The sequence below is a fragment of the Takifugu flavidus genome, chromosome 5 (assembly GCF_003711565.1).
Source record: "Takifugu flavidus isolate HTHZ2018 chromosome 5, ASM371156v2, whole genome shotgun sequence".
Taxonomy (NCBI): domain Eukaryota; kingdom Metazoa; phylum Chordata; class Actinopteri; order Tetraodontiformes; family Tetraodontidae; genus Takifugu; species Takifugu flavidus.
Genome location: NC_079524.1, coordinates 8,531,597 through 8,558,913, shown reverse-complemented (window position 1 = coordinate 8,558,913; position 27,317 = coordinate 8,531,597). Strand labels below are relative to the sequence as shown.

General features: G+C 45.1%; 1 protein-coding gene across 1 annotated transcript in view; it reads right to left on the bottom strand.

The window, feature by feature from the left end:
* LOC130526150 (zinc finger SWIM domain-containing protein 6-like) overlaps nucleotides 1-25,372 on the bottom strand; it is a 36,613-nt gene extending 11,241 nt beyond the window's left edge. The window contains exons 1-5 of the mRNA XM_057033582.1: nucleotides 24,867-25,372; nucleotides 3,693-4,049; nucleotides 2,770-2,918; nucleotides 1,423-1,573; nucleotides 4-183 (exon numbers count right to left, since the gene is read on the bottom strand). Of these exons, the coding sequence (XP_056889562.1) occupies nucleotides 4-183; nucleotides 1,423-1,573; nucleotides 2,770-2,918; nucleotides 3,693-4,049; nucleotides 24,867-25,299 (1,270 nt within the window). The 5' untranslated portion in view covers nucleotides 25,300-25,372. The remainder of the gene's footprint in view (nucleotides 1-3; nucleotides 184-1,422; nucleotides 1,574-2,769; nucleotides 2,919-3,692; nucleotides 4,050-24,866) is intronic.
* Between the last annotated feature and the right edge of the window lie 1,945 nt (nucleotides 25,373-27,317).

Here is a 27,317-nt window from a genome sequence, read left to right as displayed (position 1 = left end):
GACCTTGGTTGCCATGGACACCCTGAGGCAGCGAGTGGGTGAGGTTAGGCAGCTCGTTCCCATGGTTACCATCCTCCCAGGGACAGACATCCACGCTGTTCCATCTGCGCAGCTGGCGCAGCCATGATGACTTCTGCTCCGGTTTGCAATGGGGGTTCAGTACGATGCACATCCACAGGGCACCTGCAGGCACACAAATACCCAAGTAAATAAAACGAATTTACTAGTAAAATATGAAACATTATCATGCAAGGCTCTATCCTGGATTATTTTGTCAAATGCTTTCTTCTGTCTCTACCTAGCATCGGAACACTAAAGAAAGAAAACACAGTCCTGAGGCAATGCTGACTGCAGACGCATCAGTTTGGACTAAATTGGAACAAACAGACTATGAAAAGTGGCAATGTCTCTGGGGATAAAAGCACACTCAGCGATCTCATTCTGAAGACCGATGGAGATATGTAGATGCAACTCTGTGTGTACTCTGTGTGTGACTAAAAGAGTTTGCGGTGAAGGCCAGAGACAAGGACAGAGCACAAAGAAAGAAAAGGAATATAAAAGTTGCAGAAATAAAGGGAAATTAAATGGGAGGGGAGACAATTTGGACAATGAGACGAGGGTGAGGATGACTGAATGAAGCGAGACTTTGTGTCTGAAGGAGCTGCAGCTCAAAGAGGAGAAAGACAAAAGGGGGAACGAAGGAGAGAGAGACAGAGAGAGAGAGAAAAAGCACCGCCGAGAGGCAGCATTCACCACACATCAGGAGGAGTGATAAGGACTTGGGAAGAAGGGTTTGAAGTGAGGACTTCAAAGAGACTGTACAAACACACACGCATACTTCCAAAAATACGTGGGATTGAAACAGATGAGATCACCGCGCTGTCCTAACAAAGTGCATTACAAGACCAAAGGGAGAAAATGAACATCGTGAGCCGCCGCAGCATCAGCATCAATGGAGACATTAGAGGGAAAAACAACAAAGGAAGAAGACAACACGACTGCTGTCCTCCTGGTGACGGGCTCGTTGGGTTTGTTAGTTTTGTGAGGTTTGTTTTACTGTTAGCGAAGTACATCTGTCAAAAGTACACACAGCACGGTGAGCGTCACTCTGTCAAATTACCTGAACATATAATGTGAAGCGTTTGAAAACATTACAGAGGTCAGAATATTCAGAGTTTCGAGGAGGCGCAGTCTGCAGAATCAACCGGGGTCTAATCCACAAAGACACAGAGCTGCCAAACTTGCATTAGAGGGAGAGACGGGCTGTGATGGTGTGTATACGTATGGGGGGTGCATGTCGAGGACAAGTAAACGTATGCAAATAAAAATATGCGTCAGTGTTTTGGGGACATTGCCTGTGTCTGCTGCTCGGTGTGTCTATGTGTGTGTGGAGGGAGGGGGGTTCTGTTGTTCCCCTCTCACCTAGTTCATCCCAGAGCTGTCTGTACTTGTCGGTCATGGTGGTGCCCTGCTGTCTCCACAGCGCAAGCCGGGGGTCGGCCATGAACTGTTCTGTGATCAGTGTTAACATTCTCGCGCCGTTGGAGTCACGCATCTTCAGCATCTCCCTCACCTGCGGGAGGACAGAGGAGGAGACGGGGAGGACGGTTACTTAGACACCCGCACCGGCGGCCATTGGCATGACTTAGACAGGAAGCACAACCTCTATGGTACAGTTGAGTACAAGATCTACTGACAGTTTTTGGTGGAGGAGGGACGGGGGGTGATAAATGTGCTTATTAGAAATTCCTCAAAGTAGATAAACAAGTATGCAGAACAATGCAGAAATGAGTGCTTAAAAAAACTGAATATACACACGTCAGTAGACGTGGAAGTAAAGTAAATATTATAACAGCAACATTCTGGTGACCTTGTCTTTAATCACAGTTTGACATTGGAAGACAAAGCCCCATTCAAACTCATTTCTTGCTTCACGTACTGTAACTTTACTAGGGCAATGTTCACTTTCAGTGTACCCAGTTCTCTTTATATTTTATCATCAGTATTTCCAAATCCAAACATTTGTTTAAATTCTTGTGATTTTTAAATAAAAACGTTGAACACGGCAGTTCTTCATATTGCCACATGCATGCACATTCCCTCACACGCAGATTCCACAGGATTTGTGGATGTTTATGGTAAAACACATGCTTATAGAGAGACAGAAGGGAGGACATTTACTCACAGTCTTGCAATGATAAGCCCAATAAGTGCAAGTACAATACACACTATGTGGTGTCATTGAAGGGCAGCTCAGTGTACGTGTGTGTAACATGATATGATAGGAGCTGGTTTGGACCAGTGTATTAATGTGGTTGTTAAGTGTCTGTTAAAATGGAAAAAAAGATAAAAGAACACAGAGTCATTCTAAAGGCTGGACAGGATCGGTGGTAATGGCCTTGGTCTGCAGTCTTTACATAGTGAACAACATATTAATACTGGTATCGCCCTGCTGTGGCAATAGTGATCAACGGGATATGCACACACACACACACGCACGCACGCACACACACCTCAATTCTAAATGTATACAGAGTGTACATGGAGACAGCTCCTAAGCTTCTCCTCTTTCAACAACCATTTGATGTCTTGTATTTCCTTTCTTCTTGTGCAGCTAAGAGGCAGCGTGGATTTTAACAGATATATGTTACTTGGTCTAAAATGTCTCCTTTGTTAAGATATTATCTTGCATTTGTGTCTGGGATGTGATGTAACCTCTGCACCTGTGTGTTTTGTTCTATACGTGTGTGTGTGGTTGCGCCCCCTGACCTTGCTGAAGAGCAGGTTGAGCTGCTTGCCCGAGCCGTGGTATCCTCCTTGGGACAGGAAGAGCTTGACTTGCTCCTGAACCTGCTCTTCATCCAAATGCCAGCAGTTCTCATCATCGACGCTGGCTCCCGCTGTGGGGTCCGGGGCCCCTATTCGCACACATTAATGTAAAGGTGCATGTGCATTAGAATAGATGCCATTCCTCCAGGACATATCGTGAGCTTTACACTGTGACTATTTGGACAGAAGCGGAACTTTAGATGCTGTTTTCTTTGCTGTGTATCTCAGCATTAATCGGTACAAAGCAAAACCAAAATTTGCATTCATATATGTGGACATGTTGCATAAAATCCTTACATACTTGTGGTTAGAACAGAAACGTACCGGCTGAGGAAAAAAGCCTCACTTTGCTCTCCTGACAAACATCTCTCACTTTTCGTCTTGGGTGTGATGATTGTTTTCTGTCTTGAATTCCTCAAATTTCTCTCTATTTTTCCTGTCTTTTTTATCTTTCACACCCCTCTACATTCAAACTTAGTGTATTTAATCTGTACATACTGGAATTTTCTTTTTGTTTTCCTAGTTACTAGCTCAGGTTTGGAAACACACGAGATTCACCTCTGTGGGGTTTCGTTTCCGTTCATGTTCTCCCTCTTTTAATCAAAGCAGCATCACTTTGTTAAACTCTCAGTCTTTGTATCATCTCCATTCTCTGTCAGAGGTAAATAAAGGATCTATAGCTTTGATTAGACACACGCCGTCTCTGTGTTACCGTCTGGATCTCACTAATGAGGAACATTGATCCTTCCACACTTTACCTTCATTAGGTAGTCAATATACGCATTTGTGTTGAGGCAGGAAACGTCAAATGCACGTGCACACAGACAGGCACACGCAATCTATACACAAACACACTCCCTCACCATGGACCTGGTTGATCTCGGAGTTCTGTGACAGAATCTCGTCGGCCAGTTTCTGTGCAGTAGGCAACACTTCAGTGTGGTGGACTGAAATCAGATACTGAACAAACTTCTGCAGCTGGTCCCTGCTCATCTGGAATAGAGTTTCTGAGATGGGCAGGTGCAGTTTGACCTGCTCGGGCTTGCGCACCCTGTAAAGCGACAGCGCCACAACATGGGCGCAGTAAAAGATGTCCTTGTTGCCGCAGGTGCATGTCACCGCTGTGATTTTGCAGCGGTCAAAGCTGACGCTGACGTTGCAGACGAGCTCCGGAGATGAGGGCGTGGCGGGGTCCGTCACCGTGCCGCTGAGATGGAACCCTTGAGAAGACAAGAGAAAGAAAAACATCCGTCAATAAACCTCATAATAGCTCTCACCCCTCTTCGCTGATGTGATCAATTATGTAGTTGCAAACATTTTGCTAATTTTCTTTCTTATATAGCACAGAGAAACGGTGATTTTAATAATTACTATTAAAAAAAAATTGCCATACCAAACAATGTCCTACGCTAAGAAGTAGCACAGCCTATTAGATTGTAGGCTTAACAGATCAGAGAGAAAGAAATGAATTATTATCAATAACTGGAGAAGCTATTTCAGATGACCTTTTTTAAATTGTGAAGCGTGCGCCTATTATGTTTGTTCTTGAGCCGTGGTTTGTTCCGCAATCTGAGAAAGATTGGTGGAAGGTAGCAGGGACTACGCCTGTTGTAGCATTAATTATACAAATTCCTGTTTGCATATAATGTTTGATCTCATCCTGACTTCGCTATCCAGAGGTGCGGCTTGTCATTATGCGAAGATGAATATGAATGAGCAGGGCGGGGCCCCCACCAGTGCCCTAAAACACACAGTGATGAGCATATGAAAGAGAACGCGTGTATGAACACACTGAGCCGCAGCGTGAGATCATGCATTTATTAATAATGGGAGTGGTTAGCGGAGGCAGAGATCGGCTTATGAATGTATTTATGTGCTCAGGAGGGATCTCTGAAATGCATGCAGACCATGCAAAGACATATACATCTTAAACCTGTTTATCAAAGGGCTGAACACCGAACGCTGTGATATCAAGTACGAATTCATGCACATATCAAAGAGTTCTGAAGGGCTTCTGAATTAGGTAGGCTGGGAGGGCGCAGAATTGAATATTTCATACAGAAGAGTGCATGAGCAAGCTGAACAGAGGTTAGGTCAAAGCAGCTATCCCTCTCCGGTGGCTGAAGGAGCTCAGGATAGATGCAAAGGAAAAGATATGGCCGAGTGACCAGTGTGAAGCTTTTCCCCTCTGACCTCTGCCCACCTCAGTTGGTCAGTAAAACTCCCTTCTCTGAATTTGTGTTGCAGTTGCACACAGAGAATACAGGCAGAGAACATATGCTGCGTGAGAAGTGTGTTGCACGGTCATTAACAATAACAGAACCAGCAGACGGGCGCGTGAGTCAGCGGTGATTAAAAATACGTCTCCGCTCACGAGAGCGATGGACAGAGTGCGGGACTCTGAGTCATTGTTAAACAAGAAAAAACTGGTGCGGTGCAGCTGTTGAGCCATACGATCGTGAGATGAAAAATGATTTTTAATGCTTTCTGATACTTTTAGTGTTTGTATGAGATAGAGAGAGAACGAGAGATTGGCAGAAAGAAAGAAAGTCCTTGGTTCAGAGAGGGGAAAGAAAAAAAGAACATCAAAAACATGTGGGGCTGTGAGAGCTCAAAGGAAAAACAACCTGCGAAACACACAAATACACATTGGCACACACATACGCACAGACACACGCACCAAATTGTCATAAAAGCAGCTGCACTTTTTTTTATACGTTTTTATTTTCCCACTGGGAAAATTAACGGACCCTTTTTAGAATTCCGAGCACTTGGCATATGAAAAACTAAATTGTGATAAAAGATTTGTCCTCAATTAAAAAAAGAAAAAGGTCCGTTGTGTTTTCCTATGCTTTAATGGACACACTCTCTTCCCTTCCAAACCCTTTTCATGTGCCCCTCCCTCAGTCCACATTCCCACAGCTCTTTCGCTCTCACTCTCTGACAGATGGGTAGGTAATGAGTTTCGCCTTTCCCCGTCCAATCGTCTGGGCACCAAAAACTGCCCGTCACGCCAAAAATGCCCTTTTAATTTAGCCAAGCGCTGAGTATAGGGATATTACTGTTTAGGTACACACACACCCCTACACACGCACACACACACACCCCTACACACACGCCTCCCATGACTCTTGGTTGGGTGGGTTTGAAACCTTCAATGTCTCATGTGCAAGCTATTAAAGAGCATGGTTTCCCCCTCACTCATTCCACCCATCTCCCCTCCCCGAGTAGTGCTCTTTTCTATGAATGTTCAAGAGGCCGGGCTTAGCTTTCAAAGTAACCATGGTGGCCATTTTTAGAACAAGGCCTCTGTGAGGTTGCCCTAGAAACCCCTCCTGACCGCCCTGGTGAAATCACACTTGGCCCAAAGAGCTGTACATGGCAGCAAGAAGGGAAGGGTGTGTGAAAGAGCGAGTGAGAATGAGCATATGTATATATATGTTCAAATCCCACAAAGGCCTGCAGACCACCCACATTCGTTTGGGGGGACAGACATCAAAGCTTTCTCAAAACAGTCCTTTGCACGATTCTCTTTCTCATTCCATAGTTTAGCTGAGGAAGTGTGTGCAAGTGGTGATAAGCCACCTCTGTAGACCAGCGAGGAAGCATTCTACAGTATTCAACGACTTCTATTCTACATCTATTCAACCACACAAGGGCCCAGAAATAGTGAAGCCCTGCTCTTATTTCAGCCAGGAGAGGCAGGGGATAACCCAACATGGGTCCACTGTGATAGAAAAATTCCTATATGATGGAGGGTTTTGCTGCCCACATAAAAGCAGCCAACTGGTATTAGACGTGGGCACCAGAACACTTGTTTGCAGTCAAAACACACGACATTCATGTGGGAAACATGAAGCAACTGATTCCTCAAAACCAAAGGCAAGTAAAGTGAGAACATCACACAACAGTCCCATAAGCACGTTTGTTTTCATGGTAGTTGTCCACATTAATCAAATGATCCGCAGCGTCACAAAAAGCAAAAGAGAACAAAGCCTAAATCTGATTAAGCCTGACTAGAGCTTCTCTGATCCACTGCAGACCACCTGCAGCACGGGTCCAAACTTTACGCTGACCATGGATAGACTATAATAAGAGAATCCTGCGATGGAGGAATTCAAAATGTTTGGATGGATTGAACCATGAGGCCCCGCTGAAAGAAGATCTGAAGCACAACTGAAGAAAAGCAAGGGCGGGAGGGGTCAAGAACTGTTAGGTTAGCTCACCCTCGAACACAGATTCAATCCCACCCACGGTTAAAGGAGCATTTCCTTTATAGGAGTTACTTGAACTTGCCCAATTAATAAAGCCACAAAGACAAATATGCCACATCCCCTCGTCTTACTGGGTAGACCTGGGGTGTTACAATGACTACGTGCATGTGTGGTCCTATAAGAAAGCACCCACACAGAGACTATAAACAGAGATCAATGCAATTCTGCAGGAGACCTCGCTCCAGGCTTATGTGTGAGTGCGTGTCAGTGTATGGGTGTGTGTTGTGCCCACCCTGGAACAAGCTGGAACAACACAGCTGAGTTTCAGGAGTGGTCCGATTTGTGCCAAAAGCCCTCTGGTAGACCCAAACCTTTTCTTCTTCTGTGCGCGTTCCTCGTCCTCCACGGATGCACTAAATCACGATCTGAACATCTATCTCCAAAGACAGGAAGTAGCAGAATTTAATGTTGCGAGACTGCAAATTCAAATGCTATGGCGTCTGCTCCAGATTCCGAGGGAAAGCTCTGCATCCTCATCATGAGATGGGGAAGAATGGATGTGCGTGCGTGTAGCGACAGCTGCGTGGTTGATTGGAGTTGTCATCCGCCGGTGGTTGAAATGACAGTTGACTTCTGCGCTGCTGCCACTTAGTTGCCATGCAGCACATCAGGAATGACTCGCAATTTTCTAACCATCACTTTCAAAATGGATTCTAATTTTGCTGGAGTGGGCCTGTCAGGCGGAGCTGTTGCTACTGCTCCACTGACTGATCCCAAAGGCTGCTGGAGAGACAGCTGACCTGCTCAGAAAGACAGCCAATCCTCTGTCCAGGGACACGCGAGACAAAAGCTGTGAAGTCTGGATTGATTTCCGTTTGTAACAGATGGATGAAACAGACCAGAAAGAGGTGCATCAATGATTCATATTATTCATATCACATTCATGGCAGCAAATATCTGTTTCGATTAACATCAATATAGCGGAAACTTGGAAGAACAGCATTAAGTATAAAATTACTGCAGGTGTAATTTCAGAGTGGTACCACTGTGGTATTGGGTGAACTGTCCTTTCTGCCGCCATTCAGCAAATCTGTCACTGGAGAAGTCAGTAGCCTCCTAATACCGTCTCCTGGCTGTACATTAACTATACATTATCCCAATCCATGTGCAAGGTTCATTAGTGTGAATGAAATTACAGCTGGCTTGAAATTAATGTGTGTAATTAGCGGATGTCTGTCCCAGTAGAGCCACACGCGCTGTACACAGAGGTAATGGGATCCATTGAAAAACCATTGTCTGCTACTTTAGCGTTTAAGTATCTTTCTAATGACAAACCTATACAGTGGTTATATCGCTATTGTCCTTCACCCTTTGAAGGCCAGTCCGAGGTGAAAAAGGCCACGATTCGAGCATCATTGCGCGTTGCCTTGTTGAAACCTTGCATGAGCGCTGGTCAGAAATCACCATGGATGCTTAATTTCTAAAGACCTGGTTGTCTACAAACATTAATGGTAAAGAAAAAAAGGGATTTTATCTGGGATTTTAAAAAGGAATGTGAAAATGGTACTGGCAGCACACACCCACATTGAAATGAACACGGCAGAGTGGAGGGAATTAATCGACACGAGAAAAATACCTGGGCAATAACAGAAATGGGCTGGAAATAAGAGAGAAATTAGAGCGTGACTCACTAGGCCGTGCCAGGAAATAACCTTAGAATCTTTACCCTTTCCATTTGTTTGGACAGCCAGCCGAGGCACGCACACACACACACACACACACACACACACACACACACACACACACACACACACACACACACACACAATGCCTTCATGTGGCTGGCTTCATTGACTCCCTGCAGCCAACCTCCTTCTGCTCACAAACAGCCCCTCCTCTTTTCTTTTTATCTTTCCAATAACTGACTCCTCCCCCATTCCAGCTCCCATGACTAACACACATACACACACACCCACACATGCACACACACATGCGCACACAGACAATCACACACCCGCACAGAACGTTGCCTAGCCCTAAGCTGACCCGTTGTGTGTGTACTGACGTCACTCACTAGACAAGGGGAGGCATCATTCCAGACAGACGCACACACAAACACACACACACACACACGTGCACACCCACACACATCAACAACTGCACACACAGGCCCTAGCCGAGGGGGATGCTGCATTCCAGCACAGGCACATAGACACACAAACACACATCACCACGCCTGGCAGTGGGAAGCATGGGGAGCGCTCAGCTGTGGCGGTGAAGAGGGCCGGGGGAGGGTGAGGAGTTTCAGAGGAGGGAGGAGGGAGCGGTGGCTCCGAGCCAGTGTTCCTCTGAGCTCAGCACTTCCCCTTTCAGCTTCAGCCAGCCGCCAGTTTTGCGTAACATAGCCAATGCAGCTCTGCCGACTCGCGCTTAACCCCTTCCTTCCCGGAGTCACTGAGGTCACCGCTGCCACTCTCTGGTCAGCAGCACACGCCACATTCTGCTGGAAGCCTCTCCCTGCTCATCAACCACCACCCCTCCACTGACACCTACAGTACTGAGCACACCATCCCGATGCTAGTACTGTCAGACACAGGGGAAGGAGACGAGGAACACAAACATGCACGGACTTCATAGGCCGATGTACGTTTACACCTTATATTACTTTTTCAACATAGGACATAACAAACCTGGATGTAAACGAGATTCATCTTTGTTGGATGTAAATGTCAAATACAAATGTAATCAAAAACGATCTTTGTCAGCTACACTAGCAAGTAAAATGAAAACACGCCATTAATTTTCTGCTACAGCTATATAGGTCACAAACGTCAGAAAACATGTTCTGACATTACAAAGAGCGAAATGCCCCTGCTACATGCACACACAACCTATTTACCTCTTTGTCCAGCGACTTTTCAGAAGATTATTGAATCCAGGCCAATGTGGCCGCGTCCAGCACAGATGTGAGGCCTTGGACATCAGATTAGTCTCCTTTCTCCTTAAATCCCCAATGGAACGTGTCATAGCTCACACTAACAACAGCAGACACAACCCAGGGTAAAGAGATGGGCAGACTGGAAGGGGGAGTGAGCGAGAGAGGAGGTGCTCTCACATTTAATATCACTTGACACGCGTCACCCAGCATCTCTCAAACAGCCGCTAACGCCCGTGTATAATCTGTGGTCCCGTCTTAAATGCTGCGCACGTGCATATGCACAAATTTTAAAAGACAAAGGCAGCTCCGGCAAGCGACTCGGGCCACTTGGCACCATTATCAATGCAGAGAATGGGTCTAACTGGGATGAGGATAAGTCACGGGTAGCGAGGGCGCAGGGGAGGACGGAAAGGTTGAACATGTCTCTGGTGAATCGTGATAGTCGATTGTCTTGCCTGCGGGTTATTCCCATAAATATTGGCGTTGGTGTTAGGACCGCTTGCTTAAGGATAAACTATAAAGCACGACAAGCAGATTTACTCTTCCCAACTCTAAGCATTGCACACTCCAAGCATTCTAAGAGGGTGTTAGGGGTACAATAGCAGAAAAGACTTAACAACTAACCCCTTTGCATTCTCTCTTCCCCCATCTCCAAATGTTTTAAGGTTTTTGTTCAACTTCAGCAGTCTGCTCATGTCAAACCAGGGCCCCATATTTCTAAGCAACAGCTCTACTTTCATGCTAATAACTGTTCTTTGTGCCATCGTTGTGATAAATTGCCCCCCTAGTGGACAAGAGGCAAACAATGTTCACCCTGGATTCTCTTTGTTGACATCTCTATGTGTTGCCAGGACAACACATGTGTAAGTGTGTGTTTGCATGTGTAGCCCCAGTATTATTTACGATGGCAGGCATTTCACACCAACGTGCACAAAGACCCACAAGGAATCAGGTTAGAAGGCAGGTCCTCCAACATAGAAATGAAAAAACAATCGTAGCTTGAGGAATAGTTATAAATGACCATGACCAAAACAAGAAATCGGGTTTAATTGGCTTTCAACTAACATACCCTCATGGGAGTCTGCAGACAGAGAAGGGCTAAACTAATTATGACAGCACATTTTCCAGAATTCTCCAGAGTATCATCCCTGTCTGGTCAACAGGGACTTAGTCTGCAAGGCGAGTCAACTCATGCCTGAATTCATTTTAATACAAGTAGGTTAAAGATGCCAGTTCTCATTTGGGATTGCCATGGGTCCTTGGACTCTACTCTTCATCCATCTAACTTTGCAAAGTAATTACCGTGATTGTCTGCACATGAAAGGCACTTGTGTAATATTCAGCCAAAATGGTTCAAATGAACAGTCTCATGGATGACAGAGAAATAATCGTGCTGCATGCAGTTACGCCAATTATATCTCTTTAAACACATATGAAGCAAAGGAATAGATCACCTCTGAGAGGCCGACTGCTTTGTTTATATTTGATGACTGAATTCCTCATTAAGTTCATCTGGGGGTGCCAGCGGGCCAAATGGGGTCAGAGCCAGTGGGTTCAAGGGGGGAAGGGAGGTTATCTGAGGGGTGCCATGGCAACTGTAAAGGAGTGCTGAGGGTCATAAAGCCAGGGAAGAAATCGCATGCTTGTGTATGATGGAGAATCCCCTCCCATGGGCAAGTCAGCAGTCACCCATGAAGTAGGTCAGTGAAATTTGCCCAAATTAGGTCAATGACAGTCAATGGGTGCCATCTTGGACAGAAGAAAGGGCAAGACAAGCCAAAAAGAGGGGGGGGGGGGGGATCTTCAGGTATTAAAAATGCAGGGGGGAAAAAGCAGCTTATATCACATTAGCTTTTACACTTTTAGCACAACAGTAGGAACTAAAGCTCCTGTAAAAACAGAAAAACTTTATTTGAGTCCAAGACTTCAATTTGCCACTAAAATTAAAAAATTGAAAAGCTGGTTTTGATTGACAATGCCTTTGAGAATTCAGTGTAGGTGCGATTATTTTGTGCCCCTCCTCCTTTCAGCCCCTGTAGCTGTTTGCATGGTAGCTTCTTTGTCATCTGTCTCTGTTCCCTCTTGCTTTAAAAAAAAATATCCTCAGTATTTTGAAGAATCCACACCACGAGATAAGGCTGTTGTGCCTTATTGCTAAATAAGTGGTGAGGGTGTGTGAGTGGCACAGTGTGGTTTACTTTAATCATCCCACATCTGTCAGTCAGCAACACTAGAAGTGACTCCACAAAGAAACATAGCTTGCCCCCTCCCAAATGAAACACAATGATTTTTTGGGCATCAGACTAACAGTGAGAGGAATAAATAGTCTGGTACTAAATACAATTAACATTAGGTAGTAGCATTACACTGTAGTCCTGCATCATTCTGCAGGTTTGTTCAGTCCAGCCAAAGAAGATGATATCATCTTTATCAACTATGATATCATCTCCATGCTGACTGAAAAAAATGACTCGATTAGTTCCAGGAGGTCATGTTTGATGACCTCATTGGATCCTGTTCAAGATTTTAGTCACCATGTTAAAGAGCCATCCATGGTAAGACACCAACACGTATAATCCTCAAATCTGGCTCGCAAGATTAAAGCCTTTGAAACAGCAGCTTTTGCCTCTTGACTGACATGTACAGAGTCAACTGATGTACAGTATTTCAAAAGCATACACATCCCCAGACAAGATATATTTTATATGTGGCCAAGCTTAGAAGTATGGCAGTGAATAGACATAGACTGTGGTAAGGCAACCTCCAAGTCTAAAGGATGTGAAAAACCTATAGATAACTGTATGTTGCAAAGTGCTGCCAAATATAATACTGAAATGTTTGTGGCTTGCCAGTCACCTTTCCTGTAGTGTTGATAATTTTGACAAGCTTATTTTTATTTTTCCGTTGCCAAACCAAGCAGAAAAACTCAAATGTAACAGACTTTTAACCAGATTATTTCATCTGAAAAACTCCTTTTTCTTACCTCAGTTTCCATGGCTCACTGTGTGTATGTGTGTGTGTGTGTGTGTGTGTGTCACTGTCGCTGCGAGGTACTTTCTGAGTTTACTCTGTCAGCCCTCTGTCACTCATCTCTCTGCAGCTGAGTGTCAGAAAACAGTGAGAGGGCACCGACAAGTGTCTTCTACGTACATTGTCTGAAGAGTGATGGCGGAACCTGGGCCTGCACCTAATCACACAAGCCTTATTTTGACAGCCACATCGGTTATGGAAAGAGGGGGTAGGGCCATACTAGGGTTCCTTTGCTTCAGCAGCGATTTAGCTCAAGCCCCCGGCTTCCTTGGAGATGTGACAAGGCCCACTTCCTAATAGACTTTTTCTCCGATCCTTCCCCTACATTGTCAATCATGTGTCAAATAGTTCAAACTCTTGCACAACACACATATGTGTTACTGCTTAGCTGGGACAGCAACGAGACAAAGAAAATGCACAGAACCTGCTGCTCTCATCCCAATTGCAGACTACAAATGGGCTGAACTGACACATTATAGCTACAGTAGGTTGAATACAGAAACAGATGCCGAACTCTTGTCAATTTAACGTAAAACATTCCCCTGTTCTCCTGTATGTTTTAGCGACTGGTTGTCTCTTTGCCACATTCATAAGGGCATAAAAAATATTTATTTTCTTCCCTTTTGTGGTTTCTGTGTCAGAGGGGTTTCCAGCATTGAGTGGTTATTATTTGCAGTGGAAGTACAAAAAATTGGAAGAAATACGACAAGATAAGTAGCTGTATGCAGTGGAAAAGCAGCATAAGAGCCATTCAAGAAACAGAATAGATTCATACAAAGCGTTGAGCCAGAAACTAACAAATGTACAAGCTAAATGTGGCTCGAAGTAAAGCAAGCCACAATGAGTTACAGTGACTAATGTTACTAGCCAACAAGAGGAAGATGCCTGGCTAGGGATACTGGGAAGAGGAGCCAGATAACTAAAAACCAGCCAAACTGGATGGAGCCTGTGTCCAGATAAGTTGGGACAATACCAAGGGCCCAGCTATAGCTCATTGCTGCAAGAGAGATGGGAGCAAATGAACTGGATGTAAGTTTACAGTGAACAAAAAGAGAATAAAGAAGCGATGAGGATGTGATGCTTAAGGGAACACATAGAGCAATAGAAAGCTCCAAAATGAGATGGAGGGGCTGGCTAGAGGGAACAACCCAGACCCAGGCAGCGCTGGATCCGAGGCTGAGAGACAGTGCCAGGTCTGAGCTGGGGCTGCTAAGAGAGGAGCCAGGGCTAGAGGCCAGAGGAGGAATGAGGTTGGGAGGGGGCTGTGGCAAAGCCGGTGCTGTAGCCGGGGCCAGAACCAGGGGCCCCAGCTTTTAGATTTAGTCAGCTGTTCCCCTGGCCAGCAGCTGGAAGGGAGAGCAACGGGAGGGGTAGACAGCGGAGGAAGCAGCAGGAAAAGACTGTGAGGAAACTTTAAGGAAGACTTTCTATTGGGTGAGTGGAAAGTGAGAGGCAATGAGAGGAATGAGAGTGGGGAAAAGTTGCACTGCAATAGAGGGGGAGGAAAGCACTAGAGAAGGGGTGGATGGAAGGTGGCGCTGGAGGTTTGGAAAGAGGACAGTGGAAAAGTCATTAGATTCCTGTGAGAGAGAAAACAGAGCTGAGAGCAGACAGACTGACAGAAGGTGGCTAAGGCTCACTGGCTATGCAGCCACTCTTCCTTCGCCGGCCCTCCTGCTCACTCCCTTCATTCCCTCCCTCCATCCTCCTCTGTCGCCACCGTGCTATTCGCTGGCTGCCTCTGTCGCAACCAGTTGTGCTTCCACAACAGTACTGCCATTCTTTTCAGATGACCTGCAGGCATGACCCTAAACATACACTAACATTCTGAACAGGTGTCAACCCCCCCTCCCCCCAGTATGGTGCAGAGAATGAAGAAGTGCAGATAGGATGGTGCAGTTGTGAGGAGAAAGCTCTCTGTGAGTGAAGGAGACATGCATTTGGAGCACCGAGGAAAGAGTAATGATACAATAGAAATCATCCAAAGAGCGATATAAAGAAAATGTGATTAAAGCAGAGTACGCACGAGGCTTTCTTTCCATAAAAGTGGTGAAATGAGATTTGAAGTAGGTGGAGCCAGGGGGCGAGGGTCTGCCATGGGGCAAGTAGCCATTGCTGGCCAAGCACTTTATGGCCTATTATATTCCATTCAGAGGGACTGGGCGTCTGCAATAAAAGCATTTAGTCTGCTCTCTAGTGAGTGACTCAGCACTCCTTCCAGGTGGACCCCTCCCATTATGACACGATGCATATCACTGAAGTGGTACTTTCTATACAGCGCACATAGATCACGAACTCCTACACCTGTGCCTATTTCTCTTGGTACTTCTCCACCTATACTGGGCTTTTTCCGACCGCCGTCTACACTGTTTACCCTCTGGAGAAGTCAGCCACTCTCGTCTCGTCCCTTTCCCCCTTGCGCTCGCTCTCAATCACTCTCTTGCCTCTCTACAACTCTCCCTCCACCCATTTGCCCTTTCCCCACTGTTGTACCTCTGTGTCACTCTGTTCCCGTCTCTTTCCCTCGGTGGTGGTTAATGGCAGAGGGATCCAGCATGGAATATAGATCAGTATGAGATGGATGGGGCACCAGGAGCTCTGGCCAGTCCCGTAGGTCCCAGACCAAAGATTAACTAAATATTAGCTGACAGGAAGACAGAGAGGAAGAGAGGCAGGGACGCAGCTGCAGCTGATAGTGCCACTGCCAGCAGAACAAACGACAAGATTGTTTTTACCCCCCCCCCCCCCCCCCCTCGCTCTCAGGAGAGACACATGTGATAAACACACAAAAGATGCAAAAAATACACTCAAAGCACTGGTTTAGATGAGATGTTTGTGTGCACATACGCATGCGCTATCAAGCACTCTGGGAGAAGAAGTTCACTAATCACATTCTCTCCTCCCCTTTTCTGCCCTGGCAAGGTGGATGGAGGGGAGGGGGGGAATAAATCTTTATTAGGTGATGTGTCCCTGCTTTATTGATCGCTTTGCCTCATCCCTCCCCGTTTCGCTCTCCACCCCCTCTCTTTCTCTCCCCTCCTTTTGTTATTTTTGGCGTGTATCTGCCATCCAGTCCAATTCAATCTGGCTGTACATCAAAGAGGACCATTACCCATGTCTCCATGGGATGGCCTGTCATGGCCAGGAATGGCTGGGATGTGCGGCGATGTAGCTACCCAGGAGGGAAAGCTATCTCGGTAACGTCCCGACATCGAGGTAGCCAGACACAGGTGGACAAAATGCGGACAAACTGGCCCGACAGTCATCCTCTATAATGTGAACAAATGTTAGATTTTGTACTTTACATCAACAAATTTCTACAGGACAGAACTATCCTGCTTCCTCATCTTATATCCAGGCAAGTGCACTACTCTGGAGATACAAAGCAGAATAGCAAGTAGGAATTTTGAGATGGGGAGACCTTTCTACTTAGAGTACATAGTCAGTACGTTTACATGCCCAAATTAATTCAGCCATGCTCAAAATTGGACTTCAGCATCTCGTCAGAATTTGGCCTTTGTCGCAGTTTACATGCATGTAAACATGTCGTCCTCCCCAACACTAGGTGGCAATATGCATCTTTTCAGCAGGTTAATACACCTCCATTTCCAGTTGACCTATTGAGCCACAAAATAAACAACTGGAGTCAGGTGGGAGACCAAAATTTCAACAAAAGGAAGATAGATAATAGTATGTCTTTGTTCATGTCGAACATAATGTACCTGTTGCTTATTATTCAGATAACATGCACACCATCCCTCATGATCGTGGTGCTTTTGAGAGATGTTTTTCTTCTGGGTTCATATGCCAGCATAGGGAATGTAGAGTGTGTGTACATGCCTGAGCAAATCGATTTCCAATCACATTATCTAGGTATCTTATTCGGATACGGAGAGCAGCGATATCAGTCAGCCTAACGCATTTAAATGCACTTCAGTTGTCCAGATGTAGTTGGATTAAGGCAATAATTCAATTTTTCAGTGGGTATGCAAATGTAGTGACTGACAAAAAAGGAAGGGGAAGTATGACAGCACACAACATGATATAACACCCCCACACAACAATCAGCCGACACTGCTGTCACATGGACATAATCTCGTTTACATCGAATACATACAAACAATAGAGTGCAGAGTGTGCCTTCAGTTAAGTTACTCATTGTTGAATGCTTTTCTCTTATTAATGGTAAAAAAATAATAATTTCATCGGATGTTTGATAGAAATGCAACTGTAAGGTGGAAAAGGGGAAGGTTACGTAGATAAGGCTAACTACATTTTGTAAAAAAACCCCGAAATAACTAATGCTGATACAAAAGTTTTATAGCACATATGAAGACAATATTTTATGTAACACCTTAATTATCATTCAGATAATTACTTTTGTTGACACAAAGGGAAGCATTAAACTGGCCAATTAAGATTTCAATCAGAATTCATCTAATTACAGATAACAGACAAATTATTGCAATTTGGATTGGCTTCCTTGGGTTCCACAACTTTCGGAAATGCCTGGAAATCACCATTTAAAATCCACAGGAAAAAATGGCATGTCAAACAGGCCAAGTCCTGTTCCCCCCTTAATTCCAGAAAGTGGTAAACAGAGTGCTTCTAAATGTAGAAACAGTGATAGCCTCTGAGGTCTGGATGCAGACTGTTGCCTGAGCAAAGCTCAGAGAGCTGAAGCTAGCTGGCTAGCTTTCCTCTGGGAGTTCCAACACAGGAAGCAGTATGGAAACATGCTGTATCTAGATAGGGACAGAGTAAATAAGATATGAGTTTCTATTGGCTGGCCAGAGAAACGAAAATAGAACATTCAGAAGGAGAGAAGGGATGGGTGCTCAACTAACTTGAGTGTGTGGATATTAGAATTTAAAATACAAGAAAATGAGGTAAAACAACAATAAGCTTAGAAAATAAAACAAGCAAGAAATGAGCAGGAAGGAAAAAACCCTTTTGGGCAACAATGTTTTGAAGGGTAAACAAAATTCCATAGACAGTTGAAAGCCTGCCTTTCCTTCCTCATGAATCTCCCTCGTTTTCTTTTCTTTGTCAGACTCTCTGTCTCTCATGCCTGGAGAGCCTTTCAGAGTCTATTCAGTTCCACCACTGTGCAGTGAATGCATGTCTCACATGCCACACAGCCACGACATCGCTGGACCAGGCACAGCCAGAGGCACCTCACACTCTCAAGGCCTCCTCCCCTGCATAGCTCACGCGGCACTTGAGCATGTCAAGCAAGGAGAAAGGGGGTAAATTTCCCTTCTCCAACCAGCTAAGATTCCAGAGATTGCCACAAAAGGACAAGATAACTCAAGACCTCTAACAGAAATAGGCTAGTCTCATGTGCAAAAGGCATATCCAGTCAAGCAAGGTGTCGATTATTGAAAAACAATAATCGAGAGTTTGACTCCATCTTTCATGTGGAGAAATTGGCCACTGGAGGCACAGTCTGACCAGATTGACCTTTAGCTTTAGCAAATCCCTCGGGGGGGCGGGTCAAGTAAAGAGGTCAACACTGGGCCGGCATAATGCTGGGGGAGGAACCAGTCAATGAGCAAGCACCTTTGTCTATGCGTTCTGATGTGTCGTGGGGTCAGCAGTAACGAAAATCGGAATGTCTACTGCGCCAACAAACGAGGCGCCTCCTATCTGGCACCATGACGCGTTCATCTTAAAGGATGTGTCATGTCCAAATAAGCAAGGGTTTGTGCATGCAGGAGCGAAAATGGGGTGGAGTGGGAACAACGACAGACGGGAATGTCATCCACTTTCTTATCGTGAACGTGCCTCACCTTTATTCAGCCTTACACACCCCCATAAACATGCTCACCAAGCCATTATCACACAAAGTCCAAGCATATGCTGGTAGTCACACACAGATATGTGCGATACAAGCCAAAAGAATGGATCTTTTTATGATTTTATGGATGCTTGTTAAATATAGTTGACAAAGACGCAGTTTGCAGTTGTAATTTCTGCCAATTTTACCAAGAATAGATAAGGAATATACTCTCCAGGCTAGCATACAGTGATTATGTGTACACACCAACATACGCGCCGTCTTTGGGTTGATCAAACCCTACTCACAGTTGTTGACCGAACATGCATTCTCTCTCTCTCTCTCTCTCTCTCACACACACAGACACACACACAGACACACAAAAACAGAAACAGAGAGACAGAGCTGCACACATAGAACCCTCCACTGCAGCGAGTATGGTCTTGGACTGATTTGTGCTTATTTCAGCAGCCCACTGGTGCAAAGAGGAATTCATTAAAAAGAAAAAAAGCTGAAAGTGAACATCAGATAGGAGAGTGCAGAGCGTCGCATTCCCCTGTTGTTATTATTGCCAAATCGAAGAGAGAAGGGTGGCTGGTAATAAAAGTCATTAGATGAAATTGAAAAAAACTGCTTTTAATAGGGCCTTGTCATTGTGGATTTAGTATCCTTTCTGTTTCCCGCTCCCTCTGCTCACGTCACTGTGCTCGCAGACAAGAAGAGGAGCAAAAAGCTCTGTGGAAGGAACACTGGATTCCAGGACAGACTCAGCCAGCTGAGGATCTAGCGGCCACAGACTGGGAGAGGAGACGAGGTCAGGTTGGAACAAGGACAGGGCAAAATTTAAGACAACTACTGGTGGTACTTCATTACATAAATTACTTTTATTTAATGAAGGGAATGAAAATGAACTTTGGAAATGAGCTGATATTAACATGCAGAGTAATTTTAAAACACTGTCAACGGGAAATGTGGTAATAGCACCGAGAGCATGGCAGAAGCATGGCGGCCAGGCCTGGAAAAGGGATATAAAAGATGCAGGGAGGAAGTGGCTGTGTCTGGCACCAGGAATGGGACTGGGAATAATATTGGCTCCAATCAGGTGGAAGGACTGGACATAAGGCAGACAGGGCGAGTCTGAGAGGGTTGAATTCTCTAACTGTGTAATGGTACCATGGGCAACCAGTGATGGAAATGTGAAGAGTAGCAGGCAGACCATTGTGGCTCGTTGTCAGGGCAGGCTAAAGGAAGATATGATTTGTGGTAGTAATAATATCAAGGAGCACATCTGGTTCTATGAATAAGGTTAGAGTCAGGAGTTGGGCATGTGATAATCACTTTTTGGACCATTGGGTTTGTAGGCTGGCTACATAAGGAATATGTCATCCTATCAACGCAACACTGTAAATAGGGTAATGTGAAAAGCAGGAGTGAATTGGTTGCTATTTTAGCTAGTATCTTGCAAGTTCTACTGAATATTGCAGTGTGTCCACCAGTTGATGGACTGCAGCATGATCAGCTCCACGCTTCATCTTTAAATTACCCCCAGGGAGGGGACAGATCAGTTACCCAGGTGTCTTTTTAAAACTTCTCACAGTCAATGTAAATATTTGCATATTGCACATGCCACTTAATTTAATGATGAAAAAAACCTGTATTAATCAATTTTAAATGCAATCCAAAGCCTTACTGTAAAAAGTATCACAAAAAAAATAAAACAATCATATTATAAAATATGGAGTGAAGATATCATCTTTCCACTGTACTAAACATGACATGTATCCTATCATTTTATCCTTTCAACAAATGGAACAAAGGCTTGGATTCAGCTCTCTCACAACAACAGAGTAGAGTGAAAGAGAGCGCTTTCCCTAAAGACTCGTCTCTTCACTTGGATGCGGTTGGTGCCCCTCTCTCCTCTTTGGATAGCCATTTGTTTACACTTGCTCCGGGCTGAGCCATGTTTCCATGACGATACAAGATCAAGGATGATCACGTGGCTCGGTTTAGACCCAAGGCCCCGATCCAGAATCAGTAGTCCCTGGAAGGTGTCACCTTTCAGCCTGGTAATATTTTGCCCACTTTTATCATTTCTGAATCACAATGAGAGTCTGTTTAGGACAAACACATTATTACACATGATGTGTGAATATATCACTGTAGCGTGTTCAAAAGCCCACAACCATCAGAAACCTGGAGTCTGATAGGGTTTTGCAGACAACATGATTGTGCAAAATTGATGATCAGCGTCCTAAATTCTGCACCTTGGTGGGCAAAATGCTTTACATGTCTATGTAGGTTCCTTTGGAACTCTTTGGAATTCTTTCACATCAGAAATAAAACCTCAAAAAGGTGTGTGTTCTCGCATGAGAAATATAAGTTGGCTTCACAGCTCAAATCAGGCAACATTTGAGCTGTCAAACGTAAGCTTTAGTCAAGTCTCTGTTACAACTCATCTTGTTTACCAAAATAATGGTTATAAAGATGAACCAACAACAACCTCTTTGTTGTTTGTTGGTTTCATCGACTTTGTGATCAGAAAGGAGGGTGAGAAAGGGAGTATAGATGATGCAGGACCAAATTAAGATTCTCCAGAGCATGAACAAATTAACCTGAGTTATGAGCATGCAGATGCACTACACACTCTCTCTCTCACACACACACACACACATACAGACGTGCGTATGCACATGCATGAGCGCTCAAACCAATCCGTGATGACATTCACACAAAAACCAGGCATGAATGCCATGGACATTCAGTGATATTTTAAGCCTGGGAAAGTCAACATTTTATCGGCTCCCTCACCCAACAACGCCACGATGGAAAACACACTACAGCAAGCGATGCGATATATACATCCACTTTCATTCAAATTGAATTCAAAAACAATCTCAAAAGAGTCCAGGTCGTAATTCAGATTTGGGGCAGCTGCATGATAAAATGACATGCAGCTTCGTGTTGCAAAAAAAAAGCCTAACAAGGGGAAGTAGGCTGTAGCATGAAGCTTACGGTAATGACATTGCAGCGGAAAACATATGCCAGGCATCAGTATGTCACTCCACAGGGACACGGAGCTCACGGTAACAGGATAGTAAGTGAGGTGGTGGTGCGCTGTGGGTATCGGGGGGGGAGGGGAGGGTTGTGTTATTATTATTATTATTTTACCTCCTGGCACAATCCCCTGAAGGCAGATGGGGGAGTTGGAAATAAAGGCACGAGCGGGTCAAAGGGAGGAGGAGCAGGACAGTGCTTGTCATAAATGAATGAAAGACGCGGGATGAACTTGACCCCCCGACAGGACGACTCAAGCAGGAAGGAGGGTAATGAAGTGCAAACATGCTTTGTCATGCCATGTTAAAGCCATGGGATTAGAATTCTATAATTAGAGGACGGGCCACCATAATACTAACCTTCCTTTCAGCATTGTGAGCCACTGAGGCTAACGCTAGACAATCGGGCCTGGAGAACAGATGCTGTGATCACAACGGGCAGCTTTGCAAGATTCTCATCGAGCTAAATAATGCTTGTTTGTGGCATTCTGACCAGCGAGCTAAAGGAAGATTAGCCGCAATATGTGGGTGTGACAATGTTGTGATTTTATGGCAGACAGTCGTCTTTTCCGGGGGAGGCAACACGCATGTGTGATGCTCGCCATTTGCATTGTTTTTGCGGTGTTGTGTTATAACCACAGAAGCTTTTCCTCCGGGTTGAGGTGAAGTGTGTTTTTCACTGCTTGATCAGCAATTCAACAATAATTCTAAAGCCGGGAGACATCGAGAGGGGGCTGGATGCTGCTGCTGTAACGGGAGAAGTGGACCACTAGATAACACTTCCATTCATATATGAATATTTATCTGGGAGGCTGGCATTGGAACAGATGAGCTTGCAGCGGAGAGAAAGCAACCCATCCATCTCACTCATTCCCTATCTCTGCACTTCATTCTTTAGAGTCATACACCCCCTTCTCTTGCAATCGCCATTTCAATGCCTCTTTTCCTCTTTTGCATTTCCACCCACTTTTCCCCCTAGGCTTCCCCTCTGTTTTTTGATATCAGCCGATCTATTGCTCTTCCCCTTGAAACTTCATCCCCCTATCCACTCTCACTGTAGCCCTGATGTATGGAAAGATGTGGAGAGGGGGAGGAAAAGGAAAAAGTATGTGATTAATGTCGTTCAGAAAAAGATAAATAATCACAGGAGACTGGGGGCTGGTAGTTGGCCTTAGGGGAGTAAATATGGAGAGTTTTATAGCTGCTCACTTGGGAGAGCGGGAGGTAGAAAAGAAGAGAGGGGGGAGGAGAAGAATACGACAGCAGATCCATTCAAGTATATTAGCTACCCCCCCCAACATACACAAACACAATAACCTCTGCATCTCTTCTATTGCTCCACTGTCTTTCATCATCAACAGCCCCGTCCCACTGACAGCACAGGCATAAGAAGCCTCACAAAAGCCACGCACGCCTACATGCACACACCCTCACAGCCAAACCAGACTTTTTTTTTCCAGGCCAGACCCACTGTATGTGTTTGATGGGCCGGTACATGTGGTGTGTGATGTGATGCTGACAGCCCCCCTCCCATGCCGCCCTGCTTTTAAGCCCTCATTCTCCAGTGGCTGCCTGTCCCCTGGAGTAGATTGCATCTTTTATTTATCACCACCCCCCCCCCCTACTTTTTTTTTTAACCAAGCTAAAAAATATTCCATGGCGAAAATTGCAATCAGCATAACCCTCCTCCTGCTGTGTGTACTCGCCTGTCATCCTCCACTCTCTGTGAGCATGCAGGATGCAACTGACAGCCCGTGCAGATGAAGGAACACACAGACACACAGATGCACGCACAACCCCCATGTGTTTATCAAACCCCCGCACCCTCTCTCTCTTTCTCTTTCACACAAAACACATGTACAGAAAGAAAATGTTCCCCTGTTACCCCCTTTGTCACAATTTCTTCCTCTTTTCCACAACGCACATATCACCGCGCTGCTGCCTCTTTCACTCTTTGCAGTGTTTAGGTTTCTAAAGCCCCAAAAGAGTGAGAACACACAAATGAGTCTAATGCTGGGGAATCTGGTAAACAGGCCAGAGAGGGGGGAGGCTGCCTGCCTGTCTGCCTGATCCATGGCTACTATTGTGCACTGCACATTCTCTGAGCCCACAAGGGCTGCTGAAGCCATCTCCACACAGATTCTTGGGAGGGATAGTATGCCAAGAAGTGAGGAAGGGAGCAAGGGAGAATAAGGAAGATCATGCATAAAATCTTGTTTGCCGAATGCATGAAGATTCGGATGAAATGTGGGTTGGTGGTGGTGATGGTGGAGGTGGAGGGGTGGTTAATGTGATTAGAATCCTGAACCGTTTCCAAGGGTGGGGAGTCAGATTGACAGCTGAGTATATTGCACTGACGATTGCAGTGAAATATTAGGGCTCTTGCAAAGGCAGCCAGCCAGTCAGGCGGGCAGGGGGTTTCTGAGCCTACCCCACCTCTGTTTACCCCAGCATTCTCATCAATAATCCGGCAGAGAGAATGGGGATAAAATAAACGCAGCTCTGCCTCCACCGTGTTCTTTTTACACCTAAGGCTTTTGCTGGAAACTAATGCAGGCAATGCGTTTCACAAAGGTGTTTGGCAAACAAAATAGAAGCACTGTAGCTTTAAATCACCGTCCCTCCCACCCTTTCTAAATATCATCTATTTAGCCAGCGGTGAAAAGATATAGGGGGCTTTTGTCTGACTACCCATTGGAGGGGGGTACGGAAAGCTGGAAAGACATAAAAATAGGAACAAAGTGCTCAGCTTCCAATTGGGATGGCTCTGGGCAATTCAATGCGCGCAGCTCAGTGGGTAAAAACAAGGAGAAGTGGGCTACTATTACGGGCTTATCTGAAAATAGGCTATTGTCACTCACGCCTCTATGGAATGAGCGAGTGTGGAAATACCCAGCATTTAAAACGTAGGAAGGAAGCACAAGCCCTTTAAACGTGTGATTGGTTCCACGGGGGGGAAGCGAACTGTGCGAGTTAGGTGCTTTGTTTATTTCAGGCTGTTACCCTGCCTGTGGTGTACTCACCGACTTGCAGTACGTTGTCCACCCAGCCACCCTCCAGCAGAGTGACACCCCGTAGAAAAGGCAGCTGGGTTTCATCATTATTGTCCCCGCTAGTTCCACTTTCCTCTCCTCCTGCGTTGAAAGAGGAATACATACAGATCTCCTTCTCGCTTCTCGGGAATGACCAGTATACGATCCTCCGCTGGACGGGTTCCGGGATCCTCTCGAAACGCTCCTCCACTCGCTGAAACGGCCACTTCTCCGCGACTCTGCGCGCCGCGATATCGAGCAACGACTCGGGGTTGTGCGTTTTTCCATTGCCCGATCCTCCCGGAGCGGACCCCGCGCCGCCACACAGGACTCCTCCAGCCCGCTGCCCCTGTCTGCAGCCCGGGTTGTAGCCGGGCCTGCAGCAGAGCCGCTTGGCTGGGGGCTGCTGGACTCGCTCGGCCATGATCGCTCCGCTTCCAACCTGAAGCGCAGTTCCTCTCCGATCATATAAACGGGATAAGGAAGAGAAAAGGGCAATCTCGCACCGATTGTTTGCCGTACATGGAGATACTGCCCTTATTTGGTAAAAGAGGCGGCGCTTGTGAGTTCCGTGAAGTCCTTTGTGTTGTCAAAGTAACCGAGATGGGCGGGATCCTGGAACTCGGCCAGCGCGCGAGTGGCGCTATAAAAGGAACTGGAGGCGGAATTCCCGAACGTCGGCAAATCCTTTGTGAAACCTTTCGGGAGCACGAGGGCGGAGCCCGGACGGCCGACGGCTTTTGAAGTTTCTTTCTTATTTGAGTTTAAAGGCGGGGACTTAATCCAGGGGCGGTCTCTCAGGTTCCCATAGGGGTAAAAGAGGGCAAGAGAATCAACCTTTTCTCTTGGAGTTTGTGTTACCTCCTCTAACTTCTTTAGCAACAACGTGATATCTCTGTTACATTGATGTCAAAGAGGGACAGGACGTGGTGGTGTTAGCCATAAAGATATAGACATGCTTGAAGTCTTTAGTCACCCATCACCAACTTCTTGCTCGTTAGAGCCAATAGATGTGGACAGTTAATCACACAAGCACACACCGACACAGTATCCTTATTAAATAATAAGTTGGTCTGGGTTAGATCTTTCAATCATGTAATTGAAATGGCTCTGTTGCATCAACTATTCTAAGAAAAATGGCAACAACCAAAACAGAAATGTAAAAATGCATTTGCATGTGATGTGTAAATAGGATCTGGTGGGAAAACTAACGAGCTCATCCTGGCCAATTTGGATTAAAGAATTTTAGAAACAGTTATACATGTAGCTTTGCCATTTGAAGTGTGTTGGCATTTACCAGAAATTAAATTACTGTGTGTTAAGACAATTTTGAAGCTTCTCTCTGGGTCTATTTAACTAGTACTTTGTGTCTAGTTGTGCTTTGCTGTCTGCACAAACTTTAAAAAAAGTCCACTTGTTAGAAAAAAGCCAAATCAAAGGTTGTTTAGAAATTTTCTAAGGGTTTGTGGCTAGACAAGCAGTTTTTCTTATAGCTGTTATGGCAAATGCCACAGTCAGTGCTGACTAAATTGTGGTGAAGCCCTTCTATGGCCCTCCTCCCATCTGTTAGGAATGTTACTTCAATAGTTCCGTCATGAAAAGGGGGCCTTATAGGTCATATTATTCATCAAGAGCTTTAGGGTACAAGTTCAGTACACACCCATCACTTTTCCCCCTTTCTTTAAGGCATAAAGGAGCTAATAATTATAACCATATAGTTTTCTAAATTGTCTATAAATGGGTCAGAGACATGCTGGTGAGACAGAATGTGTTTGCAATGTGTCTGCATGTGTTCCCAGCTGCCCCTCTCTTTCCTCTTTGAGTTGGTCTAAAAGGCTGGCCTTTGAACCGCTCTGAAAGTGATCCATGCCGTATGGACAGAGCAGATGTGGCCTAACCTGATTTGGTTTCAATACTTCCCCACAGGAAGTTTGCAAAGCCAGCAGGTCCTCCTTTGTTATATTAGTCATTTTTCTCAGAGGGCCAATGGAATCCTCTACTTGAAAAAAAAGAAGTTATTACTTTATTGTTTCCTGTAAGCGAATTTCCACATATGATTTCAGGAAACATTATTTGTCATCGTGTAATATTATCTTCACATATTTTCCTAATTCAAGGAACATGTTACAGCAATAGCTCTTTTCTGACCATATGCTCAAAATTCAATTATGTAAATTTGAAAGATTTAATTATTCTTGAAATTATACGTTACAACATTGAAAATAGAAGTTGTTTATTTCCTGAGATTCATTGTTATAATATTCGCGTTCTTTAATTAAAACCGTAAAACCACTAAAACATAAATAAAGTCATTTATATACTTGACTAATTGTCTGTCCTCTCAGTCTTGATAGTCCGGTTTTATTCTTGGAAAAGGGTTTAGCATAATTCTGTCTGAACTATATAAACCAACTTCTAATTTAGGCAGTCTTTAATTTAACA